At 42.7% G+C, this 25,547-nt stretch overlaps 1 protein-coding gene, 1 long non-coding RNA gene and 1 other non-coding gene across 5 annotated transcripts in view; 1 reads left to right on the top strand and 2 right to left on the bottom strand.

Annotated features, from left to right (window-relative positions):
- CCNI (cyclin I) overlaps positions 1 to 859 on the bottom strand; it is a 30,054-nt gene extending 29,195 nt beyond the window's left edge. For all 3 annotated transcript variants that reach the window (XM_059158621.1, XM_059158773.1, XM_059158768.1), the window contains exon 1: positions 336 to 859. Coding sequence is in view for 1 of the 3 variants with exons in the window: in XM_059158768.1 (XP_059014751.1) it covers positions 336 to 410 (75 nt within the window). In the remaining 2 variants the exon portion in view is untranslated. The remainder of the gene's footprint in view (positions 1 to 335) is intronic.
- Positions 860 to 1,009: 150 nt separating this feature from the next.
- Positions 1,010 to 25,547, top strand: LOC131822476 (uncharacterized). Its single transcript, XR_009350284.1, has 4 exons — positions 1,010 to 1,593; positions 13,674 to 13,793; positions 21,603 to 21,795; positions 23,525 to 25,547. It is a non-coding gene; the product is annotated as an uncharacterized LOC131822476 (long non-coding RNA).
- On the bottom strand, positions 25,366 to 25,472 carry LOC131822928 (U6 spliceosomal RNA). The gene has a single exon (XR_009350401.1). It is a non-coding gene; the product is annotated as a U6 spliceosomal RNA (small nuclear RNA).

Below are 25,547 nucleotides of genomic sequence, written 5' to 3'. Positions count from 1 at the left end.
CGTAAAGGTCGCCCCCGCTCCCGCGGCCGCCCCGGACTCCGACGGTGGGGGTGTGGCCCCTTCTTTGTGCGCCGCACGGCCCGCGGGCCCCGAGCCGTCGCCGCCCCGAAGTTACTCGCGGCCACCGGAACCGGACGACCCGGGCAGGGGCCGAACCGTTCCGGCGCGGAGGGGCGGCCGGCGGTGGTCCCGAAGGCGGCCTTCGGGGGGCGGCGGGGTCCGCCCCGGCCACGGAGCGCGGCGCCCGGAGCTTCCCGTCGGGCAGCGCGGGGGGCGGGGGCGGCGGGGGGCGCGAGCGCGGGGCGCCGAGGCGCCGCGAGTCCCCCCGCCCTCACCTTCTCCTCCTCTTCCTCCTCCTCCTCCTCCTCCCCGGCGGAGCTGTAGGCCTCACAGTGGCGATGCGGGGTCATCCGGGGCCACGTTACCACCCCATCTTCCTCAGCGCGCGGCGGCGGGGCGCGCGGGACCGGACGGCACCGACTGCGGAGGGAGAAGAGGGGGCGCCGGGCCGGGCCGGGCGGGGGCGCGGGCGAGCGAGCGGGACGCACGGCTGCGGCCGGGGGCTCAGCGAATCAGTTCCATGACTCCCCCGGGCCCGCGGCCGCCGCGGCCAGCGCCGGTCCCACTCCTCCAACGGCCGCCGCTAGTGCCCGGGTGGGGAGGGGGTTCCCTCTCGCCATAGGGCGGCGGGGGCCGGGGAGAGGCGGGGGGGGAGACCGGCTCTGCCCCTGCCCGGGGGAAGCGTCTCCGAGGGGAAATGGTGAAAAGGGGGGAAGGGGGGGAAAAAGGAAAAAAAAAAAGGAAGGGGAAAGGGGGGAAAATAAGAAAAAGCGAGACAGAGGCGCTGCCGCGTCCGCTCGCGGGGAAGGCTGGGGAGGGAGGGGAGGGGAGGAAGAAGTGCCGGCTCCGTCGGCTCCGCCCTCGCGGACCGATTCCTAGACCCGCTCACTCGCTGTAAACAGCGCTGAGCTGATCTCCCCCCTCCCCCTTTTTTCTTTTCCGTGGCCTTCACCGTCCAAAGAGCGTACAGGGGAGTGCGGCAAGAGGCTGGGCTGTTGGAGACGGGCGGGCGAAGTCTTTAGTACTGGGGTCGAGAAGGGAAGACAGTTCCTACAGGCCAACATAACTCAAAGGTGCGCGATCTCGTTTCCCTGGAAGAAGCGGAAGGGCACAGCGGCCGCTCTCGGTGACGTAAGCGCCGTCCGCTCGCTGGCCGAGGCGTGCGGTGGCCGGAGAGTGCGCTGCGCATGCGCCCCGGGGAAGAAAGCAGCCGCTGAGCGCTCCCCTTGGGGGCGGGGCTCGTCCCGAGGCTCCCTGTGCCACCGCGAAGCTGCCAGATGTGATCCAGACTGAGGAGTGTCTAGGGCTTGTAGGAAGGGTTTATTTGGAAGGCGCTGGTTTTCTGTTGTGTTAAAGATTTTGCATTCTTTGTTGACCTCGCAAAAAATTGTCTATTGCATATAAGTAGAATTGCGGCTTTTTTCTGGTGGCACATACCGGATGGAGGTAGGCGGTCGAGCACTTTAGAAATCTGGCAGTTTGGAAGATCCTATCCTTAAGCATCGTCTTGGGTGTTAAAGGCCTTTTAAAACGGTAAATTATACTATCGATGGCAGGGAGCATGCTTGGTAATGCGCCAAGGGAATTGTGTCCACTGAACCAACACACCTATTGGAGCAGGTTTTATTACCAGGTGTTTAACGAGTGTGTGGTGACATATAAATGTGTTTTATTTGAGGCTCTTTTACTCACCTGTGGTAATTTCTGGCTCGTCTTTTAATTGTTTTAATTAGAGAAAGAAGATGTGAAATTAGAGTTTTGAAAGAGGAAAGGGGGGGAAAATCCCAAACTCAACCATTTACAGGAGTAATCTCCTTTGTGTTTTCCATTTCTGTTTTTTAGATGCCTGTTTTGTCAGTCATTGAAAAAAATTGTATTGGGCTTATTCATCCGACCAGACTCAGTGGTAGGCACTAGCGAGCTGGAAGGAACCAAGACAGAAATAGCTCCTGCCTTCATGGAGTGTGCAATGCAAACAGAATAAATACTAAGCTAATAATCACAATCTAAAGTTACCCGGTACATATTTACCAAAGAACAGGGAAACACTAATTTGAAGGGGTATATGCACCCATAAGTTTATTGCAGCCTTATGTACAATAGCCAAACTGTGGAAGCAGCCCGGGTATCCATCTATAGACGAATGGATCAAGATGTGGAATATTATTCAGCCGTAAAAGGGCAGAATCTTGTCATTTGCAACAAGACTGGCTCTAGGGAGGATAATGCTAAGTGATAAGCCAATCAGAGAAAGACAAATGTATGATTTCACTTACTGGGGAATTTAAGGCACAAAATAGGTAATGAAGGAAAAAAGAGAGAAACAAACAAACAAAAACAAAACAAAACCAGACTCAACTATAGAGAACAGATGGCTACCAGAAAGGAGACAGGTGGGGGATGGGTGAAATAGATGAAGGGAATTAATAGTACATTTAACTGATGAACGCGAACTAACGTATGGAACTGTTGAATCGCTATGTTGGTGTGTAGTGTACACCAGAAACGAGTATAACACTGCATGTTCACTACACTGGAAGAAAATGAGTTAAAAAAAAAAATTACTCAGTACATTGATCTGTATACGTATGCTGAGTTCACTCCCTAGAATACAAGGTCTAGGATCTTGTGTTTTGTTCTCACTCTTCATCCCTGCATGTAGTAACCTCTCAGTATCTGATTACGAAGCCAATAAACAATTACCAGTATCAAAAGTATTAAGATGGAAAATTGCAAACTGCTGTGGAAATACTCAACCTTAGACTAGGTAGGAATATCGGAGAAGGATTTTCTGAGGAAGCGACATTTAAGATGAGACTTGAAACCCCTGGGCAAAGAAGTGGGGGGAAAAGTGATACAGGCAGGGGAAAACAACAAGTACAAAGGTTCTGAAGCTGAGAGGTTGTAAGAAGATCTCTGAAAGGTGGTGTATCTAGCTGGTCCTGAGAATGGAGGAGGGGAGAATTGAGGTCCTTGGGGCCATCGGATGGAGAAGGGGAAGGGAGGCGCAGGAAGGATTTTAAGTGGGTTTTACCCTTTTGTTCGTTTCATGGAGCCTTTTTCCATATTATTATGTGGTTTTCTTTTTACATGGCCAAAATTTTTCTGTAGAGTACTTTTCAGAGTATAGCATTTCTGCATAATACCTCTGGGAGTGCAGCATCATTACACTGTCGGACCATAATTTTCACTCCTGTAAGAATCATATAAATTCTACTTCTAGGTAGATAGCCGAGAAAAATGGGGGCATGTCCAAGCAAAAACTTGTCCATGTGGGGTGCCTGGCTGGCTCAGTCATTAGAGCATGTGACTCTTGATCTCAGGGTTGTAAGTTTAAGCTCTGGGTTGGGTATAGAGATTACTTAAAAACTAAAAATTTTAAAATTAAAAAAAAAATTGTCCATGAATATTCATAATAGCATTATCCGTACAAGCCAAAAGGTGAAACGGTATGTACGTCCACCAACTGATGAACACATAAATTAAATGTGGTATATCTACGCAATGAAATATTTGGCCATAAGAAGGATGTGTTGATGATATATGGTGTAACATGAATGATCCTCGAGAACATAGGAAGTCTTTTGTGGCAGGTTTCTTTCACTTAGCATGATGACTTTGGTGTTGATATATGGTGTAACATGAATGATCCTCGAGAACATAGGAAGTCTTTTGTGGCAGGTTTCTTTCACTTAGCATGATGACTTTGTTTTTATGAAATGTCCAGGATACGTCCAGGATAGGCAGATCCATAGAGACAGAAAGGATTAATGGTTGCATAGCCCTGGGTGCAGAGATGGAATTGGGGAATGATAGCCAAAGATTGTTGGGTTTCTTTTTGAGGCAAATGTTCTAAAATTGATTGTGATGATGGTTGTACGACTCTGAATATACTAAAAAACCATTGAATTGTATACTTAATTGGATTGAATGAAATGTGAATTATATGTCAATAATGCTGTTATCAGAAAAATGAAGGAAAGAAACAAAAATAATCCAATTAATTGTCCTTCAGAACCTTTTTTGGATTATTCCTGGGTCCAATGGTCTTTGCCGTTTTATGGATTTTGTTGAATACCAAATTTGCCAAGTTGTTTGGCAGTGGGGTTAAACCAATTAAAACGTAACTGGGAATATTCAAGAGCTTCTACTTCATTATATATTTAACCTTTTTGAAGTTTAGGTTTATTAAAAGTATCTTACTGTCTGTGAGAGTGCCAGTGACAATTTAGTCTATAGCACTATAAATGTAATTTTGAGTAATTAATAGGTGCTAAGGAACAAGTTCCAACTGTCCTAACAAAAGCTATCAGCATTCTTCTACACTGTTCACTCATAAGAACTTACTTTTAATCCACGTCTCTTTTTCCTTAATAACTGTGACGTTGATATTACGATGGTTGTCGTTGTAAAAAAGCCTTTGAAATTACCTGAGAAAATAAATAAGGCATATGAAGAAAAGATGTTACTATCCATTTATTGGTAAGGAATTCATATTTTTTTCATTTTTTCAGTCTTTTTTAGAAATGTTTCCTTTTTGTCCTATTGGTTAAAAAATAAATATCTTTCTACATGGCACTTGCAACTAATAATAACTAAAATGTGTTGATTACTTACAATATACCAGGCATTGCACGTTTGGTGCATTCTCTCATTTTTATCCCCACAACACTCCCCTGTAGTAGGTGTTTTTGTTGTCCCCATTTTGCAGAAAATATAGAGGTCAAGTAAATCTGCAGGACTGGTCACACAGCGTGGAGAGGCACAGCCGGTGTGCAGACCTTCCTTGTCTGACTCCAGAGCCAGCTGTGCTTTCAGTAACCACTCTTCCCTGCTTCACCCTGTGGGTATTTCTGGCTTGCATTAAATCTTTGAATAAAAATACTCGCCCTCTGGTTATTTTTGTCTTGCCTTTAATCTTAGAACACATTTTTTTTTTTTAAAAGGTTTTAGTTAGCAGTTTATATTTGTGTTTCCAGAGAGTTGATTTTTTTGCTTAAAAGGAGGTTATTCAATTTTCTTAGCCTTGTTCTATTTCATGACTGGAATACTGAATCTTGAAATAATAAACACGCCTTGTTTCAAATGCGGGGTGGTAGAGTAAGGAAACACCTGAGGAACGGTGCTACCATCACAGGAAATGACTGCTCTGAAATGCAAAATGGTGTCAAGTGAGACCCTTTGGAAAGTCTAGGACAGCTGAAGGGAATCAAGTTGGTGAGCACAAAGTGGTTTGCCATCTTTAATAGTCCAGGAAAAATAATTAGAAGTGCACTGCATACCTTTTTATTTTTTATTTTTTTAGATTTTATTTATTTATTTGACAGGCAGAGATCACAAGTAGGCAGAGAGGCAGGCAGAGAGAGAGAGAGGAGGAAGCAGGCTCCCCGATGAGCAGGGAGCCTGATGTGGGGCTCGATCTCAGGACCCTGGGATCATGACCTGAGCCGAAGACAGTGGCTTTAACCCACTGAGCCACCCAGGCACCCCACACTGCATACCTTTTTATGAGTATAGAAGACAGGGATATTACATCTTAAAGACAGAAATTTCTGGTCTCCTTTGTCTTAAATGAAACTTTTAGGGTAACGTTCCCAGCAGACAATTTATGACGGTACTGTCTTGTAGGAGAAATACGGAGGCCTCCAGAAACAAAGGAAATGATTTAGTGTCACTATAATCACTTATCTTTAGAATCTGCTTACATTTAAGGATCTTTTTACAGCTTCCAAAATACGTTTTCATTAATCGCTACAGTGATAGAATATAAGAGGAGTAAACTTCCCAAATAGACATCAAGAGGGAATGAGTCCCCATTCATCAAATAGTATACGGACCTCCTATTTACTAGTAGGTGGGGGAAAGTGCTCAGGCAAAACAAGCCAAAACTTCTAAAATAGAAAACCACAAGCTGCTTTCCAGACTTTACCCTGAATGTCAGCGGGATTTAGGCTTCTTATAGTTAGGTGTCTATTTAGAAAGACCTCACCTGAAGGGATCATTGGTTGCATGTTTCATTAACAAGGCCTCAGAAGTCAAATAGCAGCCACCTATTTGAAATTTGTAAGCCAAAAGGTCTTCAGCAGAAACATTTTATCCGTTTCTTATTGTTGGAAGAAAAATACAGCATTTAAATAACATCACTTTACTCTTTCACAAATTGTTTTTGAATTCCTGAACCACCAAATTTAGTGAATTCAGAAAAAAATCCTTTTTAATTTTTTCAAGATTTCATTTACTTGAGAGAAAGAGAGCACAAGCAGGGGAAGCGGCAGAGGGAGAGGGAGAAGCAGGCTCCCAGCTGAGCAGGGAGCCCGCCTGTGGGATCCAATCCTAGGACCCTGAGATCATGACCCAATCTGAAGGCAGACGCCCAATGGACTGAGCCACCCAGGTGCCCTAAATATATCTTATATAATCAAACTATCAATACACGTAGTTTCTTGTCAAACATTTATGGGAGATGTTTGGAGAGAAAGGTAAACGTCTTCCAAAGTGTATTTTTAGTCTCATCACAACATGTTTACTGCAACCCTTATTTCTTCTGAGTAAAGGAAAAGAGCTGTTTGGGGATCAATTATCCACAATCACGGTTTCCAAGACTTCTGTCTCACACAACTAAGCTACTTTTATTACCAGGCAGTGATTTAGTAACTACTGAGTCCCAGTTGCATACTGGGCTTGGTACTTAAGGGATTGGAAGGCATGTTATACATAGTCCTGTTTTTAAGACACCTATTCATTCAATCATTGTGTAATTCAACAACATTTATTAGCTGTGTGTCAGTGAGCATGTGAATCAGCTTCTCTATAATTTGACCTCAGTTTCATCATCTGAGAGATGAAGGTAATAAAATATCTCCTAGGTTTTTATGAGAATTAAATGGGACAATATTTGCAAAAGACTTAGAACAATGTACAACACAGGAAACACTAACTGTTGTCCTAACTTAAGAGTCCTTTATGTGCCAGGCTTGAGTTTGATTTTTTTTTTTTTTTTCATTTAATACAGTTAAAGATAGCCCATCCTCAAGCAGCTCTCAGTCTTGCAAAGGAGACACACACGTTAAGGAACATTATTAATACAACAAGAAAAGTTTTATAACAGTTACATGCAGAATGCTATGGGGAAACAGAAAGGAGAAATTCTGTAGGTTGGTTAGAGGGTGCTTCTACAGACTTGCATGCACCATGAATTATTTGCCAGGGGTCAAATTTACAAAATTAGACTTAGTTGTGGTGTCTCACACAGTTTCTGAGGCTCAGGAACCAGGAGGATCTTAGGTGGGTAGTTCTGATTCAGGGTCTCTAATAGGGCTGCAATGAAGTGATTTGCTGGAGCCGAAGTCACGAAAAGCCCGCTTGTGAACAGGCAGCTGGTTCCCCCACAACAAGTGATGAGAGAAATGGAGACGGACAGAAACAGAGAGACAGAAGCAACTCACAACAAGTGATGAGAGAAATGGAGACGGACAGAAACTCACTAAGTCCAGGCTATACTGAAGGAGAGGAGGATTAAACGTCAAGGGAAGAGTATCAAAGAATTTGTGAACATATTTTTAAAACTACCACAGGTATGGAAGGGAAAGTTCAGGTTTAGCTACATAGATGGGAACAACCTTAAGACAAGAAAGGAAGTAGCAGAAATGAAAGAATAGAGCATCAAGGGGAATGAGATTAACATTTAAATTGGACTTTAAAGCAGATTACCCTGTATAAAGTAGGTGGGCCTCATCTAATCCGTTGAAGGCCTTCATAGAACAAAGACTGACCTCTCCTGGGCAAGAAGGAATCCTGTCAGATCATTGTTATTCCCATTTTAAAGATGTGGAAACAGGCTTAGTTAAAATAGCTTTGCCATCATGTGTTAAACAGTAAATGGCAGAGCTAGGATCTGAACCCATATTTCTCATTATAGAATCCAGATCTTATCATTGCCTATATTAGTCAAGGTTTCTCAGAGAAATGAATCAAAAGGATGCATCTATGTTGATATCCACATCTTTATATGGAGAAAGAAAGGGACATTTATCCTAAGGAATTAGCTCACATGATCATGGAAGCTTGGTAAGTCCAAAATCTGCAGAGTAGGCTGGCAGACCAGAGACCCAGGGAATAGTTGCAGTTCAAGTCCAAAGGCAGTCTGCTCACAGAATTCCTGCTTGCCCAGGAGAGGTCAGTCTTTGTTCTATGAAGGCCTTCAACTGATTAGATGAGGTCCACCGACTTTATACAGGGTAATCTGCTTTAAAGTCCAATTTAAATGTTAAATCTCATTCAAAAAAACACCTTCTCAGAAACATCTAAAATAATTATTGACCAAAAGATGAGCACTCCAGCCCAGCCAAGGTGACAGAGAAAATTAATCATCATACTACCCTATACAGTAAAGGTAATTTGGGATTCAGATCGCAAAGGGCCCCAAGTACCATACTAAGCAGTTTGTTGAATTTACAATTAACCAGTAACTTTCTCATGGCCCTGTCATGTCTAATCAGACATGACCTTAAACATCTTATAATAGTGAAGTGTTCCCATAGAATATTATAATTCTTTTTTTTTTTTAATTTTTTATTTTTTATAAACATATATTTTTTATAAACATATATTTTTATCCCCAGGTCTGTGAATCACCAGGTTTACACACTTCACAGCACTCACCAAATCACATACCCTCCCCAATGTCCACAATCCCACCCCCTTCTCCCCAACCCCCTCCCCCCGGCAACCCTCAGTTTGTTTTGTGAGATTAAGAGTCACTTATGGTTTGTCTCCCTCCCAATCCCATCTTGTTTCATTTATTCTTCTACCCACTTAAGCCTCCATGTTGCATCACCACTTCCTCATATCAGGGAGATCATATGATAGTTGTCTTTCTCTGCTTGACTTATTTCGCTAAGCATGATACACTCTAGTTCCATCCATGTTGTCGCAAATGGCAAAATTTCATTTCTTTTGATGGCTGCATAGTATTCCATTGTGTATATATACCACATCTTCTTGATCCATTCATCTGTTGATGGACATCTAGGTTCTTTCCATAGTTTGGCTATTGTGGACATTGCTGCTATAAACATTCGGGTGCACGTGTCCCTTTGGATCACTACATTTGTATCTTTAGGGTAAATACCCAATAGTGCAATTGCTGGGTCATAGGACAGTTCTATTTTCAACATTTTGAGGAACCTCCATGCTGTTTTCCAGAGTGGCTGCACCAGCTTGCATTCCCACCAACAGTGTAGGAGGGTTCCCCTTTCTCCGCATCCTCGCCAGCATCTGTCATTTCCTGACTTGTTGATTTTAGCCATTCTGACTGGTGTGAGGTGATATCTCATTGTGGTTTTGATTTGTATTTCCCTGATGCCGAGTGATATGGAGCACTTTTTCATGTGTCTGTTCGCCATCTGGATGTCTTCTTTGCAGAAATGTCTGTTCATGTCTTCTGCCCATTTCTTGATTGTATTATTTGTTCTTTGGGTGTTGAGTTTGCTAAGTTCTTTATAGATTCTGGACACTAGTCCTTTATCTGATATGTCGTTTGCAAATATCTTCTCCCATTCTGTCAGTTGTCTTTTGATTTTGTTAACTGTTTCCTTTGCTGTGCAAAAGCTTTTGATCTTGATGAAATCCCAATAGTTCATTTTTGCCCTTGCTTCCCTTGCCTTTTGCGTTGTTCCTAGGAAGATGTTGCTGCGGCAGAGGTCGAAGAGGTTGCTGCCCGTGTTCTCCTCAAGGATTTTGATGGATTCCTTTCGTACATTGAGGTCCTTCATCCATTTTGAGTCTATTTTTGTGTGTGGTGTAAGGAAATGGTCCAATTTCATTTTTCTGCATGTGGCTGTCCAATTTTCCCAGCACCATTTATTGAAAAGGCTGTCTTTTTTCCATTGGACATTCTTTCCTGCTTTGTCGAAGATTAGTTGACCATAGAGTTGAGGGTCTATTTCTGGGCTCTCTATTCTGTTCCATTGATCTATGTGTCTGTTTTTGTGCCAGTACCATGCTGTCTTGATGATGACAGCTTTGTAATAGAGCTTGAAGTCCGGAATTGTGATGCCACCAACGTTGGCTTTCTTTTTCAATATCCCTTTGGCTATTCGAGGTCTTTTCTGGTTCCATATAAATTTTAGAATTATTTGTTCCATTTCTTTGAAAAAGATGGATGGTACTTTGATAGGAATTGCATTAAATGTGTAGATTGCTTTAGGTAGCATAGACATTTTCACAATATTTATTCTTCCAATCCAGGAGCATGGAACATTTTTCCATTTCTTTGTGTCTTCCTCAATTTCTTTCATGAGTACTTTATAGTTTTCTGAGTATAGATTCTGTGTCTCTTTGGTTAGGTTTATTCCTAGGTATCTTATGGTTTTGGATGCAATTGTAAATGGGATTGACTCCTTAATATCTCTTTCTTCTGTCTTGCTGTTGGTGTAGAGAAACGCAACTGATTTCTGTGCATTGATTTTATATCCTGACACTTTACTGAATTCCTGTATAAGTTCTAGCAGTTTTGGAGTGGAGTCTTTTGGGTTTTCCACATATAGTATCATATCATCTGCGAAGAGTGATAATTTGACTTCTTCTTTGCCGATTTGGATGCCTTTAATTTCCTTTTGTTGTCTGATTGCTGAGGCTAGGACCTCTAGTACGATGTTGAATAGCAGTGGTGATAATGGACATCCCTGCCGTGTTCCTGACCTTAGCGGAAAAGCTTTCAGTTTTTCTCCATTATATTATAATTCTATTAGAGAATGTATATTGGAATATTTGTCTATCAGGTTTCATCTTCAGTATTTTTAAAAAATGTTTTTTATTTGACAGATCACAAGCAGGCAAAGAGGCAGGCAGAGAGAGAGGGGAGGAAGCAGGCTTCCTGCTGAGCAGAGAGCCCGACACGGGGCTCGATCCCAGGACCCTGAGATCACGACCTGAGCCAAAGGCAGAGGCTTTAACCCACTGAGCCACCAAGGCACCCCTCATCTTCAGTATGTTTTGACAGATGAAAAATTTGGTTTTATTGGCATTGTACTTTTTCTTTTCAATATTTTCCGTTCCAGTCCACGTAGTTTTAGCAATTAGCCTTTCACATATTTCAGAATGTTTACTCGTTTCAAAAATATTTTTCTCTATTATTTATTCTCCCCACTTGGGTTTTTTCTCTTAACTTTTTCTTTTGTTTCCATGCCTTATTTCAAGGATTCTTTTTAGCCATGCCTCCTACCAGAGTGAAATATGAATTTAGGAAGGAAGACAAAAATGTAGGTGGGAAAAAAAGAACCCAGTTTGTATACCAGCTGGGCTTGGTGGCTCTTAAAGTATAAACATTGTTGAAGCATCATCTCTTTGCAGAGGATGCATAAAGCTGAAAAGATGTTTCATCCTTTCTGCTGGAGAGATTTCTCTCTGTAGCTCATATAGAGCAAGGAACTCTTTACATTTTTGCTGGAGCCTCAGAATTTAAAGTCTTACGGTCCCAGCCTGTTCTTTTGGCCCATTCCATTCTGGGTCCTCTGTCCCCTCGTCCATCAGAGGACAAGACACAGATAGGATGGGCAGGAGAGTCTCGTGAGACTACTCGAAAGTGATCTGAATTATAGGTTTATGGTCACATCCCTCCAGAGCAGGAAAGAACAGAAAGCAAAGTCTAGAAAACCAGCAGAGTAAAAGATCCGATAAGCCAGAAGGGAAGCAAAAATGAACTTGCACAATTAATGGGGACAGAGACCTGGTGGGAAAGCATAAAAAAAGGGAAGAGAGCTTGGCAGTTAGTTCCTTGGAAATAGCCCACTTTTCACTTTCCCTCTTAAACACAGTGTTATCGAGTTTATGGGTTTCAGAGTACCTATGGGTGGGTAACACCACTAGCTGGTTCAGTGAATTCTATTAAATGAGCAGATTTTGTGGGTGAGTGACGAAGACTTCAGCATCATTCGAAGGAGATGCTCGTTTCCTACAAAAGAAACATCTAATGCATCAGAGCTGCTCTGTGTTCCTTTCCTTCCCCACCATTTCCTCCTTGCTACTGGTCATCCTACGAGCCTGACCCGGTGTGGCTTCCATCCTCAGTGCTCTAGGGAAAGGGCTTCATTAACAGCATGAAGAAACAAAGGTTTTGCCCAAATCAGTTTCTTTTTTACTTTCGAACATATCAACACAAATATTATGTTGATAAATAAAGGAGTTTATCTTCTGTCTCTAATGAAATTAAATGAAATTAAATCCAACTTGGAAAAATAGTTTTCCTATTTTACCTTGAAAGATTGCCACTGGAAGAAGTATGCCATAAATTCTCTAAGTAATCCATCCACAGGAATATTCTCTACCATTTCATTGTGTTCCTTTACATATTTCAGGAAGCTATTCTAAATATACTCATTTGAACTGCCTGATAGCAGAAATTAAGACCCCCCAAATCTAACCACACAAAAATACTCTTTGGATCAACCCATGTAGAAAATGATCAGCTAATTTTGACTTAAATCTTATTTATATTTATAACCACTTGTATTTTAAAGTAAAAAAAAAAAATACATACCCCAAATTCGCTACTCTATGAGATAATTTCCATTCCTGAATCCATAATGTCTTCTAAATGCTTGAGGACAGGGTTGGGTAAGGAGGAAAAATAATGCTTCAGAAATATGGTGAGAGGAAGCAATCTTTGTGCTTAAAAAAATCAGTATTCTTTGGGGACTTCCCTTCCTCCCACAATATCAGACCTTCTCCATCATGTCTCTCGGGGAGCGCTACTGATCAATTTTTATAGGTCCATTGAAACTTGGCCTCCTGACCACTATCAGGAATTTATAACATACATATAAATAGGTAATGAATATTAAAAGCCTGATTTGAATGCCAAGTCAGGTTTTTTCCACCCAGAGAACTGTTGAATAGAACAGACTTCCTTTGACAGCTACTCCCACATACGTTATAATATATGCACCATATTCGTTACTGTAGAAAGTTACCGTTAAGGCCACAGAAACTAGATCTTGTCTATATGAAGAAAACAAGGCTATATATGTTATTAATAATATTATTTTGGTATTCATACATAGTATCTTGCTTTTTGCCTTTGCCTTTAAAATATATTTTATATATTTGTGCTTTAGTGTCTAAAACTATTCAAAAGCCAAGTAGTTATTCACTAAGTTCTCATGAGTCACTGAATTCAATTTACAAAAATTTTACTGTCAAGTAGTAGCTGTAGACTTTTTTACGTTTGATATACATTAAACAAAGGAACCAAGACAAAATGTAATTTCTATGCTAACAAAACCAGGATCTTCTATCATAACACTAAAATTAACCCTAATGTTAGGAGTTAAGTTAGAGTAAAATATTAGAAAATATTTTCAAAAGGCTTTTTTGGGGTGGAGGCCTTTTTTTTTTTTTTTTTTTTTTGCAGTCAGAGTCAACCATTTTACATTTAAAAATTCCTTAAAGTTTGTAGCAATCAATACATACTCTCATCTTCCACAGCAGCTTGAGGGGGTATAACCCAAGGCGTAGAGGTCATGACAACAGGAATTTCTGGTCTGAGCATCCCCTGTGTAAATCCTGGTACCCCATTCCTCCTAGGACTCAAACTTTCTCCTTTCCCTTGGCAGGTCCTGGAAGAGTAAACTTGATCTGCTTGACAGCTGTGGAAAGAATTTCATCTCCGTTCTCTGCCTGATTGCCCTGGCACAGCTGCCCCGCTGGCATTCTTCAGATGGGTAATGACCTTGGTATGACACCTAGGGGTCACTGCTTCACAGTTTGTGCTTAACCAACCGTCACCGTCCTCACTGCTCGTACTGGATTAGGTCCCTCTTAGTCAATGTCTGTTATTCTAGGTGAAGAGGGAGTGGAGTGAACTGGGGGTCTGTCTCTGCTGGTGTTATAACCCTTGCCGTGAATTTCCAAATGGGGTGGTCCTGCTTTCCATTTTTATAACTCGCAGTTTCAAATTTTACATTGACACATTTCCTTGTGATGCTTAGCTCTTATGCTCTGTCTCTGTCATCAACTTCTATGGCTCTGGATAAGGTAACATTTAAAGTGATCCCGTGTAACTCCTGAAGAGTCTGGACACTTTGACTCCCAACTATTCGGAGTGAGGTCACTCCCAAAGAAGTTCGGGGGCAGTCTCTCTGCCTCGCCCGATCCCTTCCTGTGGAGACTACTGTGAGTTCCAGAATATTCTCTCTCTCTCCCTCTCCTGTCTCTGACCCTCTCCCCACCTGTTTCTCAAGATCTGGAAGAACATCTGGTGGCCTTATTTTTCAAAGTGCAGAAGTAAAGAAAGACCTCGTGTTAAACGTAACTGACTTTTTAAGAGAAAAATTCACTTTCTGTCAACAAAGGAGTAGAAACATAAAATTCTACTTATAAGAGACTTACAATGACTTATGCATAGAATGTTAATATAAATAATAATATGACTCTTCATTTAATATTATGGTTCGTTCAGAAAGAGTTAAGGAGAAAGCATTGCTCCTGAAGATTATATTTAAAGTCAATCTTTACTCTTCAGTTTTCTCAGTTTTATTTTTCTTATCAGAAACCATTTTGTATCTAGTTAGGTCAGCCATCTTGGTTCTTCAGAGTTGACTACGTTTTTATAAACTGTTATTCACAATCATTCACCAACCTGTGTGTGTGTGTGTGTGTGTGTATGTGTGTGTGTGTGTGTGTGTGTGTGTGTGGAGCCTGTTTTCTGAGTAGGCCCCTCAGAGAAGCTGTTGGGAAGAATTATTTCCTGGGATGAAATATCCTGGCCAGAGCAACACACTCCGTGTTGTATTTGCCATGAAGTTGATGAAATTTTGCCTGATCACCAGAGTCCCCCACTTCTCCTTCTTTTAAGAACAGCCATTTTCTTTCCTTTTTAAAAATGTTTTTAAGAAGCTTTTGGGTTTTTTTGTTTTTTATTTTAGAGAGAGGGAGCGGAAGAGAGAGTGGGAAGGTCAGAGGGAGAGGGAGAAGCAGGCTCCCTGCTGACCAAGGAGCCTGATGCAGGACTCGATCCCAGGACCCTGGGAGCATGACCTGAGCTGAAGGCAGATGCTTAACCCACTGAGCCACCCAGGCGCCCTGAGTGCAATAAACTCTCGAAAGCATATTTAAACACAACCTAGTACATTGTGTGATGCAGACTGAGGTTAATGTCAATTGATTTTTTTAAGTCACATTTGCTAGTAAAATCTGTGGTTAAATGGAACTGTATCTGATTCAATAAACAAATATCCAAATGTTTATTGAGCATCAGCTATGTACAAGGCCTTGACCTGAGTTAAAATACTAATCTGAACACAAACTGACCGCAGAAGCAGGAGAAAATGATACAAACACAAGTGTGCTTATTGGGAAATATGCAGTGATCATAATTTAAAGGGAAAACTGAGGGCAGCTCTGCAAATATTTTGCGGAACTTTTTTATGTATTCTTGGGAAATACTTAGAGTTTCCACTTTCCTAATATTCTTTTATTCTGTCTTTTATTCTAAGATCCCGGTAAAATCTTTGTGGGTCGATCTCAGGCTCTTTTTATTGTCCCAATACAGGCTCACTGTGAAGTGCCCCTTCTACCATCCCTCCAAACATGTTCTGCGCTCGTCCCTTAGATTTATGGCAGGTTCCAGGACTCAGGGAGAGAATCATCAGAGGGGTCTGCACAACGAAGGCCTTAGTTAGGATAATGCCTATGTTGTTGACACAAAAGACTCAAAAAATACAGATACCAAAGTGGTGGCTCTGTAATATGGGGACCCGATTCTGTCCACCTTGTCACTTTTCCATCCTTAGGGAGCTGGCTTCGTTTCTGGGCCTGACAACACCTCCTCGCCACACCCTGATTCCAGCTCACCGGAAGGAGAAGGAGGGAAGGAAGCCCCTGACCCAGCATATGTCGCCTGGCCTGCGTCCCATGGACCGTGCGTTGTTAGCTGAGTTTGGGTCTCGCTTAAACGATCGTTAGTACGGAAGATGAAGGATATCGAGAGGACCGTTAATAACTCTGCCACATGCTAATATGGTCTGGAGCTCTCAAACTGTCCTTAAAAAACCACCAGCAGTGGGTGCTCTGGCTGGTACCTCGCTCCCATCCATCTCCGTTCCCTGGAGAGTCTTACAGTATTTAGAGTACGGGGCGGGGGAGCTAGGAAACAGGGAAGGAGAGCTGAGGGCTGATCTCAGCTCACTTTGCAGCAAGTGTCTATGCTGTCACTGCAAGAGAGTGTGACCCCCGCACGGAGTGCCCCAGAGAGCCAGTCTAGATGACGGTGCTGACCTGCACATCCGAGCGCGCACGGATGGAACAGTAGGTTCAGGACAGAAGGCAAGTACGACTCTGAAGCTGAACATAACCCTTTCCCATGCAGCTGAAATCTCGACATTCAAATGCCCCCCCACTTCGCTGTTTGTAGGTAAGGGGTTGCCTCTTCGGCGGCCCTGCCATCTTGGCTTCATGCCCTGTTGACCCACGTCTGGTCTCCTGCATCCTGATGCCCGTCAGGCAGAGCCCCAGCGTTCCACGTGCACCTGCAGGAAGCCCCGCAGTCTGCAGCACGTTCCCCAGGCCATGTGCTTCCTTCCTGAGCGACTCTGGAAACTGGCTGTACCTCCGGATTGTCTTGATTAAGGATCTTGGCTGATGGGAACAGAAACCTACTCCACTCAGCTCTGTCGGTGTGGGAGGGAGGGTTGATGGTTGAAGGGATTCGGGGGATCTAATTTCAAGAGGTAGAGGACTTTTTCACAGGAAGTAGGTAACCATCCCCAAACTACTTTTCCTGGTGTCATGTGACCTCTCATCTCTTCCCCTCGGGGTATGTCCGTTTGTACCCTCTCTTCTACCCATCGATTTCAGATCTTTCTAAGGCTTTTGAGGTTCGATCCCCTGTTTCTTATGTGGGACTTTGATTTGCCGCGGTGTTATGGTGGCCGCAATCCTCCCACGGCCAAGAGCTCCTCTGCACAACGTGAAGAGCCTCAGTCTCTGTGTTTTGGTTCAGTCTCTGAGATGAGAACGTCTAATTGGCTTAGGCTGAATGAGATGTCTACCCGTGGTTGAACCATTTGTAGCCAGGAAAGCAGAGTTCCCTGAGACAAGCATAACCAAAGGCTAGAAGGCAGGTTCTCCTACAGTAGGAATGGGAAGGTGACTAATACATCTAATACATAATGCATAATAATACATCTAATACATAATACAATCTTCTTAATATTTTTAACCCCAGTCCAAATTGGGCTGCCCAAGTTAGTCCTGGAATAGTGTTAAACCTCTGATTAGTTACAGAATGTCATCTGACCAAATACCATGACTGGTACCAGGGGTGAGCCCCCAAACATACTACAGGTCAGCTACTCCCGTGACCACATAACTTGCTGCCTCTTGCCTTCATCCACTTATGCTCAAGAACTGGCAGCTTCAGACTTCCATAGTGGTCTCGGCTTAAGGAAATGTGGTATATCTCAACACCAGGATTTCTTCTTATTTTGGATATGACTTCTTCATATCTCCTTTAGAAATTTTTCATGATTTCCATCATGTTCCTTTGAATTACATGATCTGTGAGTATCATTTAGAAACACAAAAATATACTTTATGAATTGACCTGCAGCAGGAGTACATTGAGGTTTCTGAAGCTTACACAGTTTTAGAGACATTTTTTAAAAGAAAAAAGAATATAAAATTATAAGACAAAATTAAGTATGAAGTTGATCCTCTATTTCAAATGAAATAGGAAACACAAGAGATATCTGTTTAATAAATGGTTCTTACATTTCATTGGGCATAAAAATAACATGGCAATCTTTTCAAGTACAGATTTCTAGACAAGGATGCCTACTCTCACAACTTTTACTCAACATAGTACTGGAATTCTTAGCCAAAGCAATTAGGCAAGAAAAAAAAATAAAAGGCATCCACATCTGAAAGAAGTAAAATGATCTCTGTTTGCAGATGACATGATACTACATATAGAAAACCCTAAAGACCCACTGTAAAAACTGTTACATGTAGTAGACAAATTCAGTAAAGTTGCAGGACATAAAATCAGGCATCAAATTTCCTGATTTTGAGCTATAGATAATAAGAACAGTATGGTACAAACAAAAAGACATATAGATCAGCAAAACAGAATAGAGAGCCAGGGAATAAGCCCACACAGTTAGTTAGTTTCTGACAAAGTTGTCAGGAATATACACTAAAAATCTGCATAGCAGGGTGCGTGGGCACCAACTCTTGACTTCTGCTCAGGTCATAATCTCAGGGTCGTGAGATAAAGCCCTATGTAGTCAGGCTCCACACTCAGCAGGGCGTCTGCTTCTCTCCCTCTCCATAAGTCCCTGCACACTCTCTCTTTCTCTCTCTCTCTCAAATAAATCTTGTAAAGAAAAGATTTCATAGAATAAAAAAAAATAGTATGAAAATCTGCACAGCAAAGGAACTGATCAACAAAATGAAAAGACAACCTACAGAATAGGAGAAAATATTTGGCAAAACACACATCCAATAAGGAGTTAATATCCAAAATATATAAGGAACTCAACTAGTTAGTAAAACAAAAACAAAACAACAAAAACCAAAAAATGAAAAACAAAACAAAACAAAATAAAAAATGGGCGAAAGACCCGAAGAAGACCTACAAATGGCCAACGTCTGAAAAGATACTCAACGTCACTCATCATCAGGGAACTGCAAATCAAAACCACAGTGAGATACCACCTCACGCCTATTAGGATCTCTCTTACCAGAAAGATGCTTATCTTTACCAACCTCTCCCCATTTCCCTCACTGCTGGTGGAGATGTGGAGGAAAGGGAACCCTTGTGCACCGTGGGTGGGTATATAAATTGGTGCAGCCACTCTCGAAAACAGTATGGAGGTTCCCAAAAAATCAAAAATTGAATACCATTCGACCCAGCAATCTCGAGGAAAATCATCATTATCTTGAAGTGTTATATGCACTCCCATGTTCATTGCAACATTATTCACAGTAGATAAAGTGTGGAAAACCCCAAGTTTCCATCAACAGATTGATAGAAACCTAAGTCTCTGTCAATAGATGATATATATACATACACATATATGTGTATGTATATATAGATATAGATTTGATGGAATATTATTTAGTCTTTAAAAAGAAGCAAAGCCTGGCATTTGAAGTAATTTTGATGGACCTGGAGAGCATCGTGCTAAGTGAAATAAATCAGACAAAGAAAGACAAATACTGCGTGGGTCGCTTACACATGGAACCCAAGAAAAAAAAATCAGACCCATATAAACAGAGCAAAATGGTGGTTGCCAGGAGGTGGGGGTGCGGGAAATGGGGAGAAGTTGGTAAAGAACACAGAACTGAAAACCTCTGTTCAGTTATAGACGAGTAAGGGCTGAGGACCTAAAGTACAATTTGGTCACTATAATTCTGAACGCTGTATTATATAATTAGAACTTGCTGAAAATAGAACTCTTTTTTTTTTTTTTTTAAAGATTTTAATTATTTGAGAGAGAGAGAAAGGGCATGAGCAGGCGGAGGGGCAGGGGGACTTGACCCCATGACCCTCAGGTCATGACCTGAGCCAAAGGCAGACGCTTAACTGAGCCACCCAGGTGCCCCTGAGAGTAGAACTTAAGTGTTCTTAGGAAAAAAAAGAAAAAAGGTAAATATGTGAGGTAATGGATGTGTTCATTAAGTCAAATGCAGAAATCCTTTCACAATGGATACATATATCAAATCACTTTGTATACTTTAAATATCTGTAATTTTATTTGCCAATTATAGCTCAATAAAGCTGAATAAACACACGTATGAAAAAGATTTTGTAAAAGTGCCACTTGTTTGCTACATTGAGGGAGAAAAAAAAAAAAAAACCCAGATTCCTGGGTCAACTCTGACTTGCAAAATCAGAATTTCTGAGAGGAAGTCCTGAATCTGCATTTTAGCAGCTGCGTCCTCAGGTATCCGAGGACCACGTTTTGAGATGAACCTAAGTGACCTCTGTAGTGGACTAATAAGGTTTTAATGATATATTTTCTTTTTTGTACATTTACTGGGGATTCCAGTTATTATCATTGTCAGAATACAAATTTTGTACACATATGAGGACCTTGTCACAAATGTATCTTTTCTTTTTAAGATTTTATTTATTCATTTGATAGAGATTATAAGTAGACAGAGAGGCAGACAGAGAGAGAGGAGGAAGCAGGCTCCCCTCTTAGCAGAGAGCCGGATGTGGGGCTCCATCCCAGGACCTTGAGACCATGGCCTGAGCCGAAGGCAGAGGCTTAACCCTCTGGGCCACCCAGGCGCCCCACAAATGTATCTTTTAAGTTAGCTGTTTTGTTACCAGAAAGAATAAGCCAATGAGGAGAAGGAAAATCAGAAGCTTCAAAAGGTAACAAGGAATATCATAATGTGTCACAGAATATTTACATTAGTTGGGGAAGAAAAATACTCCATGGATGTCATTTTTCCATATCGTAAAATGAACACATGGATACAACCTTAAAAAATGAGATTAATTTTTAAAAATTACTCCAAAGACAGTAATGACTGTGAAACAAATATAGAATATGTTTTTAAAATACTAAGTATTTATGATACATGTATAAAGCATCACACACACAGATTTAATAATAGTATAAATATACTTTGGTTAACCTTATGAGTTAATATTTTGAGTGAATTAATTGCTGATTAATTCACAGTAACTGAATGTTAATATGCATAATGTTCAAAATATCTATACATATCTGGGGGCACCTGAGTAGCTCAGTTGGTTAAGCGTCTGCCTTCAGCCCAGGTCATGATCCCGGAGTCCTTGAATCGAGCCCCACATCAGGCTCTCTGCTCGGCAAGGAGTCCACTTCTCCCTCTCCCGGCTGCTCCCCGTGCTTGTGCGCTCTCTCTCTCACTCTTGTTCTACCTCAAATAAATAAGTAAAATATTTTAAAAAATACATATCTGAAGAAATGACTTACACATTTGTGACAGAAAAACAAAATCAGTCAATGGATCGACCAAATTAAGTTACTGAACTAAATCGACAGCCAAACTGTAATACTCATATTTCATATTTACAGTCATTTCATATTTACATCATTTCATATTTACAATCAAAACATTCCTGAGTTTGGGGGGAAAACGCCTGACTTTATAGCTTTAGGAAAGTACCGTTAAGTAAACTTAGGGGACTTCCGGAGGTAGCAAAATGGGGTGGGGAAAACCGTAGAATGATCACACTTTTCTGGTAATTGGAACTCAAACTCCTGGAACATTGCTGTACAATTTCTACCCTGAAAGACCTGTTCTTTCTGAGGGTCCACATCCCCTTTCCTTGCAAATAAAAGGCAGAGGTATGACCTCAGAGCTGGGAATCCGAAATCAGATTCAAAGGGGTTGAAGAGGTATAAGTCAGCCCAGGAGACAGAGTTTTCTAGAATGGAGCTTTCTTGGGACATGAATCATGTTTTTTAGACACAAAACTTTCTATCTCCAAATAGAAAAAGAAAAAAAAATCATTCTTACTTGATGAAAAAATGTCTCTGTGCCAGAATGCTAGGAAACAACGGAGTCGTCCAAGCCCCAAGGCTCTGTGGCTCATTTGCAAAGTTCCCCTCTTCATCTGCTGTCAGTGCCTCCTCCCCGGCTGCGTGGCCACCGCAGATTCTCAGCTCCACCATTGTGCTAAGCTCAAGCGTGTGTCTGTACGATGCATTCTCCCGTGACTTTCTCATCCTACCCCAGGTAGGTCCGTGTCACTCAAGACCATCCTTGGGACACAGAGGCATGTTGTGCCGGAGGAAAGTGACTCTGCAAGCCCGCCGCAGAACCTGTCATTAGTCCATACTCTGCTACAGGGGAGGTTCCCACACGACAGTTAAAGCAGCTTTATGGTTTATAGCTTTATTAGCTTCAGCTGCAAACGTGAGCACATACACAACCTCTATTTGCCGCTAGCAAAGGTATGCTGCCCTGAGTGGGGGGGTCATATTCCTTTGTGCCGTTGCCATGCACTGTAGCATTGTAAAGATAAATCCAGGCTCTTAAAACTTTCCAAATTCCTGCAGAGCCTCATTTAGACAGTACCGGTATATTTACCACGACCACTTTTAAAAATATATATTATTTATTTATTTATTTATTAGAGAGCATGCGTGCGAGTGGGGGTGGGGCGGAGGGAGAGACTCTTCAAGCAGACTCCCTGCTTAGAGCGGAGTCCCATCTGGAGCTCCACATGAGGCTCCATGTCCCGACCCCCAAGATCATGCCCTGAGCTGAACCCAAGAGTCTGACGCTTGACTGAGCCACCCAGGGGCCCACCACTGCTTATAAAATTAGTTCCCAGTAGAGTTTGAGTCAGTGGATCTGGAGTACTATAATCCGATTTGCTTCCCTAAGACACCAAGATGGAAGCATGTGGTAGCCTTTATGGGGAACAGGATTTCCCAACCTTGGCACTACTCATGCTTGGGGCTGAGTAATTCTTTGTTGAGAGAGTTGTCTTGTGCCCTGAAGGATGCTTAGCAGTATCGAGTTTCCACTAGGCTTGGAGCTTGCTAGATGCTATAGCTAAAGGTAGTCAACAAGTTTTTGTTTTATCTCCCCCTCCCGACAGTAGGAGCTCATCTCCTGCATCTTCCCTTAAATGGAGAGCTGTGAGCTCCTATTTTCCTTTAGGATCCCTAATCTAATTATTGCCAGCTTCTGAATCTGAGCTCTCCACACACCAGGAACTTCAACACACTCTTACTTTTTGCTTTTCATTCTGTTCTGTTGCTACCCCGTATCCTTCTAATGAATTCATCTTACGCTGTTGATTCTTCCTCCAGTTTAGGAAACAGCAACTCCCCTCTTTCAGATGTTCAGACTGGAAACTCGGGAGTCATCTTGGACTCCTCGTCACCCCCCCCCCCCGCCATCCTGTGTTGCTCAGGGTCCCCGCAGGATACAATAGCACACTCAAGGGGTATATGAGGAAAATTCAAAAGATTCTTTAGAAATATGTGGTCCTCGGGGCACCTGGGTGGCCCAGTGGGTTAAAGCCTCTGCCTTCGGCTCAGGTCATGATCCCAGGGTCCTGGGATCGAGTCCCGCATCTGCCTCTCTGCTCGGCAGGGAGCCTGCTTCCTCCTCTCTCTCTGCCTACTTGTGATCTCTGTCTGTCAAATAAATAAATAAAATCTTTAAAAAAAAAAAAAAAGAAAGAAAGAAATATGTGGTCCAGTTAAGGGAAACTATTAAGAAATGGTGAAGCACCCAAGAGGTAGTGGGAAGACTTCACTAACCCAGGCCAGAAGGAGCCCAGGGTAGGGAGGGTTTGCCAGCACCTGCACGAGCTGTAGCCATAACAGACCGCTGCCTACTAGGAGCTGTGGCCTTAGGTGGAGAAGGACAGTCCCTGCCAAGCTATAGGTGGGCAAGGAAGGAGCCAGGGGAATAAATATCCTGGTCTCCTTCTGCTTTTGCCCTCCAGTGTCCAACGGTCTGAACACAAGCAGAGGAGGACGGAGAGTCCAGGCATGTGGTCTGTGGAGGTCAGGCTCCAGGCTACGGGGAGGGACGGAGCGTCGATCTGAAGGGGCAGCTGGAGTCTTTGCAGGCTCGTCAGTGGATCGGTTCGCTCTACCTTGAAACGCATCCAGAATCTAAGTCTCACTCCCGTCACCCTTGTTTCCTTCCTAGCCCCCGCGCTGTTGCTCACGTTGACAACCGCATTAGCCTCTCATCACTATCCCTTTACCCGGCTTTATTTTTTACAGCATTTATGACTCTCTAAAATATTATGTATCATTTGATAATTTGCTTATTGTATATCTCTCTCTACTAGAATGGAAATTCCGTGAAATTATAAACTTAATCTGTTCTATAATGCTATTACATTCCTTATACATTACAGGCAGTCAATATCTTTTGAATTAGCTGAGTAATTAATCTGAAATGAATCTGATTTGGTTTCTGTTACTTAAAGCCAAGGAAACTTAGGTGATTCAGGTGTGTGTAAGGTAATCTCATTTTGGTTTTTTGAAAAGTTTATTTGTGCTCATAGAAGAGAATGTAAGTATATTCAAAATTAGAAATGATTACCACTGGAGAGTGGGACTTGAGGTCATTTCCAGTTTCTTCTTCAGTTTAATACTTCTGGAATATTCTACAATGAATGTGTATGATCCTTGTAATCAGATAAAGAGAAATCCCTTTATTTTGAAGTACAGACTAGGACTAGATCAGTCAGACGCAGGGAAGCTGGGTAATTCTTTTTCCTCTCTTGGCTCCCTTCCCTTCCGTACCGTGTCGTGGCCAACCCTTTTCTGTTCTTCCGAAGCTCTTGTGCTGAATCCTTCCCCCACCTCATCTTCCCTGCTCTGTGCCTAGGGAGGTGACCATGAGATTGCGACCACCTGGCTTTTGCCCTCTGGCTTCCGGCTCCGATCAGCGAATGGTTTTAGCTGAGATCTAGAGGGTCAGATTATTTACTCCCCAGCACCCGCGTCACCAGCTCCCTGCAGCGGGATATAGCCCTTTAGGTTAGGGCTAAAGGCCCTAGTTCTGGTCAGATGGTCCTCTCCAAACAGCTGTCTCTAGCCACCCCCAACCTTCCTCTGGCTCCTTCAGGCCCAGGGATGGTTAGAGCCTCCCCTACTGCCAGCCCTGGAGTAATGCACCATCCCCTGTTCTTCCTAAGCCCTGCTCACAGCTCTAAAATCTCCCCTCAGATTACCCAGTTCTGGGGTTCCCTGTCTTTTCTTCAAGGTCTGAGCGAAGCATTCAACCTCGTCCTCACTCACTCTTAGCAAATGGCCTTGTTCATTAGTTTTTACTGAGAAGGTTGAGGCCTTCCACCAGCTTTCTTGGCATTTCTCAAATGTCTGCGCCCCATCACTCCAGTAACAGTGGTCCATGTCATGGCCCACGGCCACCTCCACTCCTCACTTCTGAGAGCACAGAACACATCTGGGAGCAGGGCTCCACCCTGTTTTTTTCTTACTCTGAGAACTTTCCATAGAGAACAAACTGATGGTTACCAGAGGTGGGCGGGAGGTGAAATAGAGGAAGGGGACTGAAGAGTATATCTAACAGGGTGAGCACTGAGTGATGTACACAACTGTTTGGTTGTTTTTAAAGATTTCCTTATTTATTTTAGAGGGAGAGCATGCTGGGAAGGGGCAGAGGGAGAGAGAGTCTCAAGCAGACTCCATGCTGAGTGGGGAGCCCAGCCTGGGGCTCGATCTCACCACCCTGAGACCATGACCTGTGCCGAAACCAAGAGTCGGATGGTTAACCAACTGAGCCACGCAGGTGCCCCGTTGCTGGGTTTTGCATATGGAATGCGTCACGAATGTGCGTGTCATCTTTGCACAGGGGCTGTGCCACTCTTCTCTGTCTTGTTCCAATTTTAGTGTATGTGCTGTAGACATGAGCCCTCAAATTGCTGACTCACTGTATTGTACACCTAACTAATACCACACTGTATGCTCACTGTATTGGAATTAAAACTG

The sequence above is a fragment of the Mustela lutreola genome, chromosome 1, assembly GCF_030435805.1.
Source record: "Mustela lutreola isolate mMusLut2 chromosome 1, mMusLut2.pri, whole genome shotgun sequence".
NCBI lineage: Eukaryota > Metazoa > Chordata > Mammalia > Carnivora > Mustelidae > Mustela > Mustela lutreola.
The sequence above is the reverse complement of the archived record's forward strand: the minus strand, read 5'-3'. Positions and strand labels throughout refer to the sequence as shown.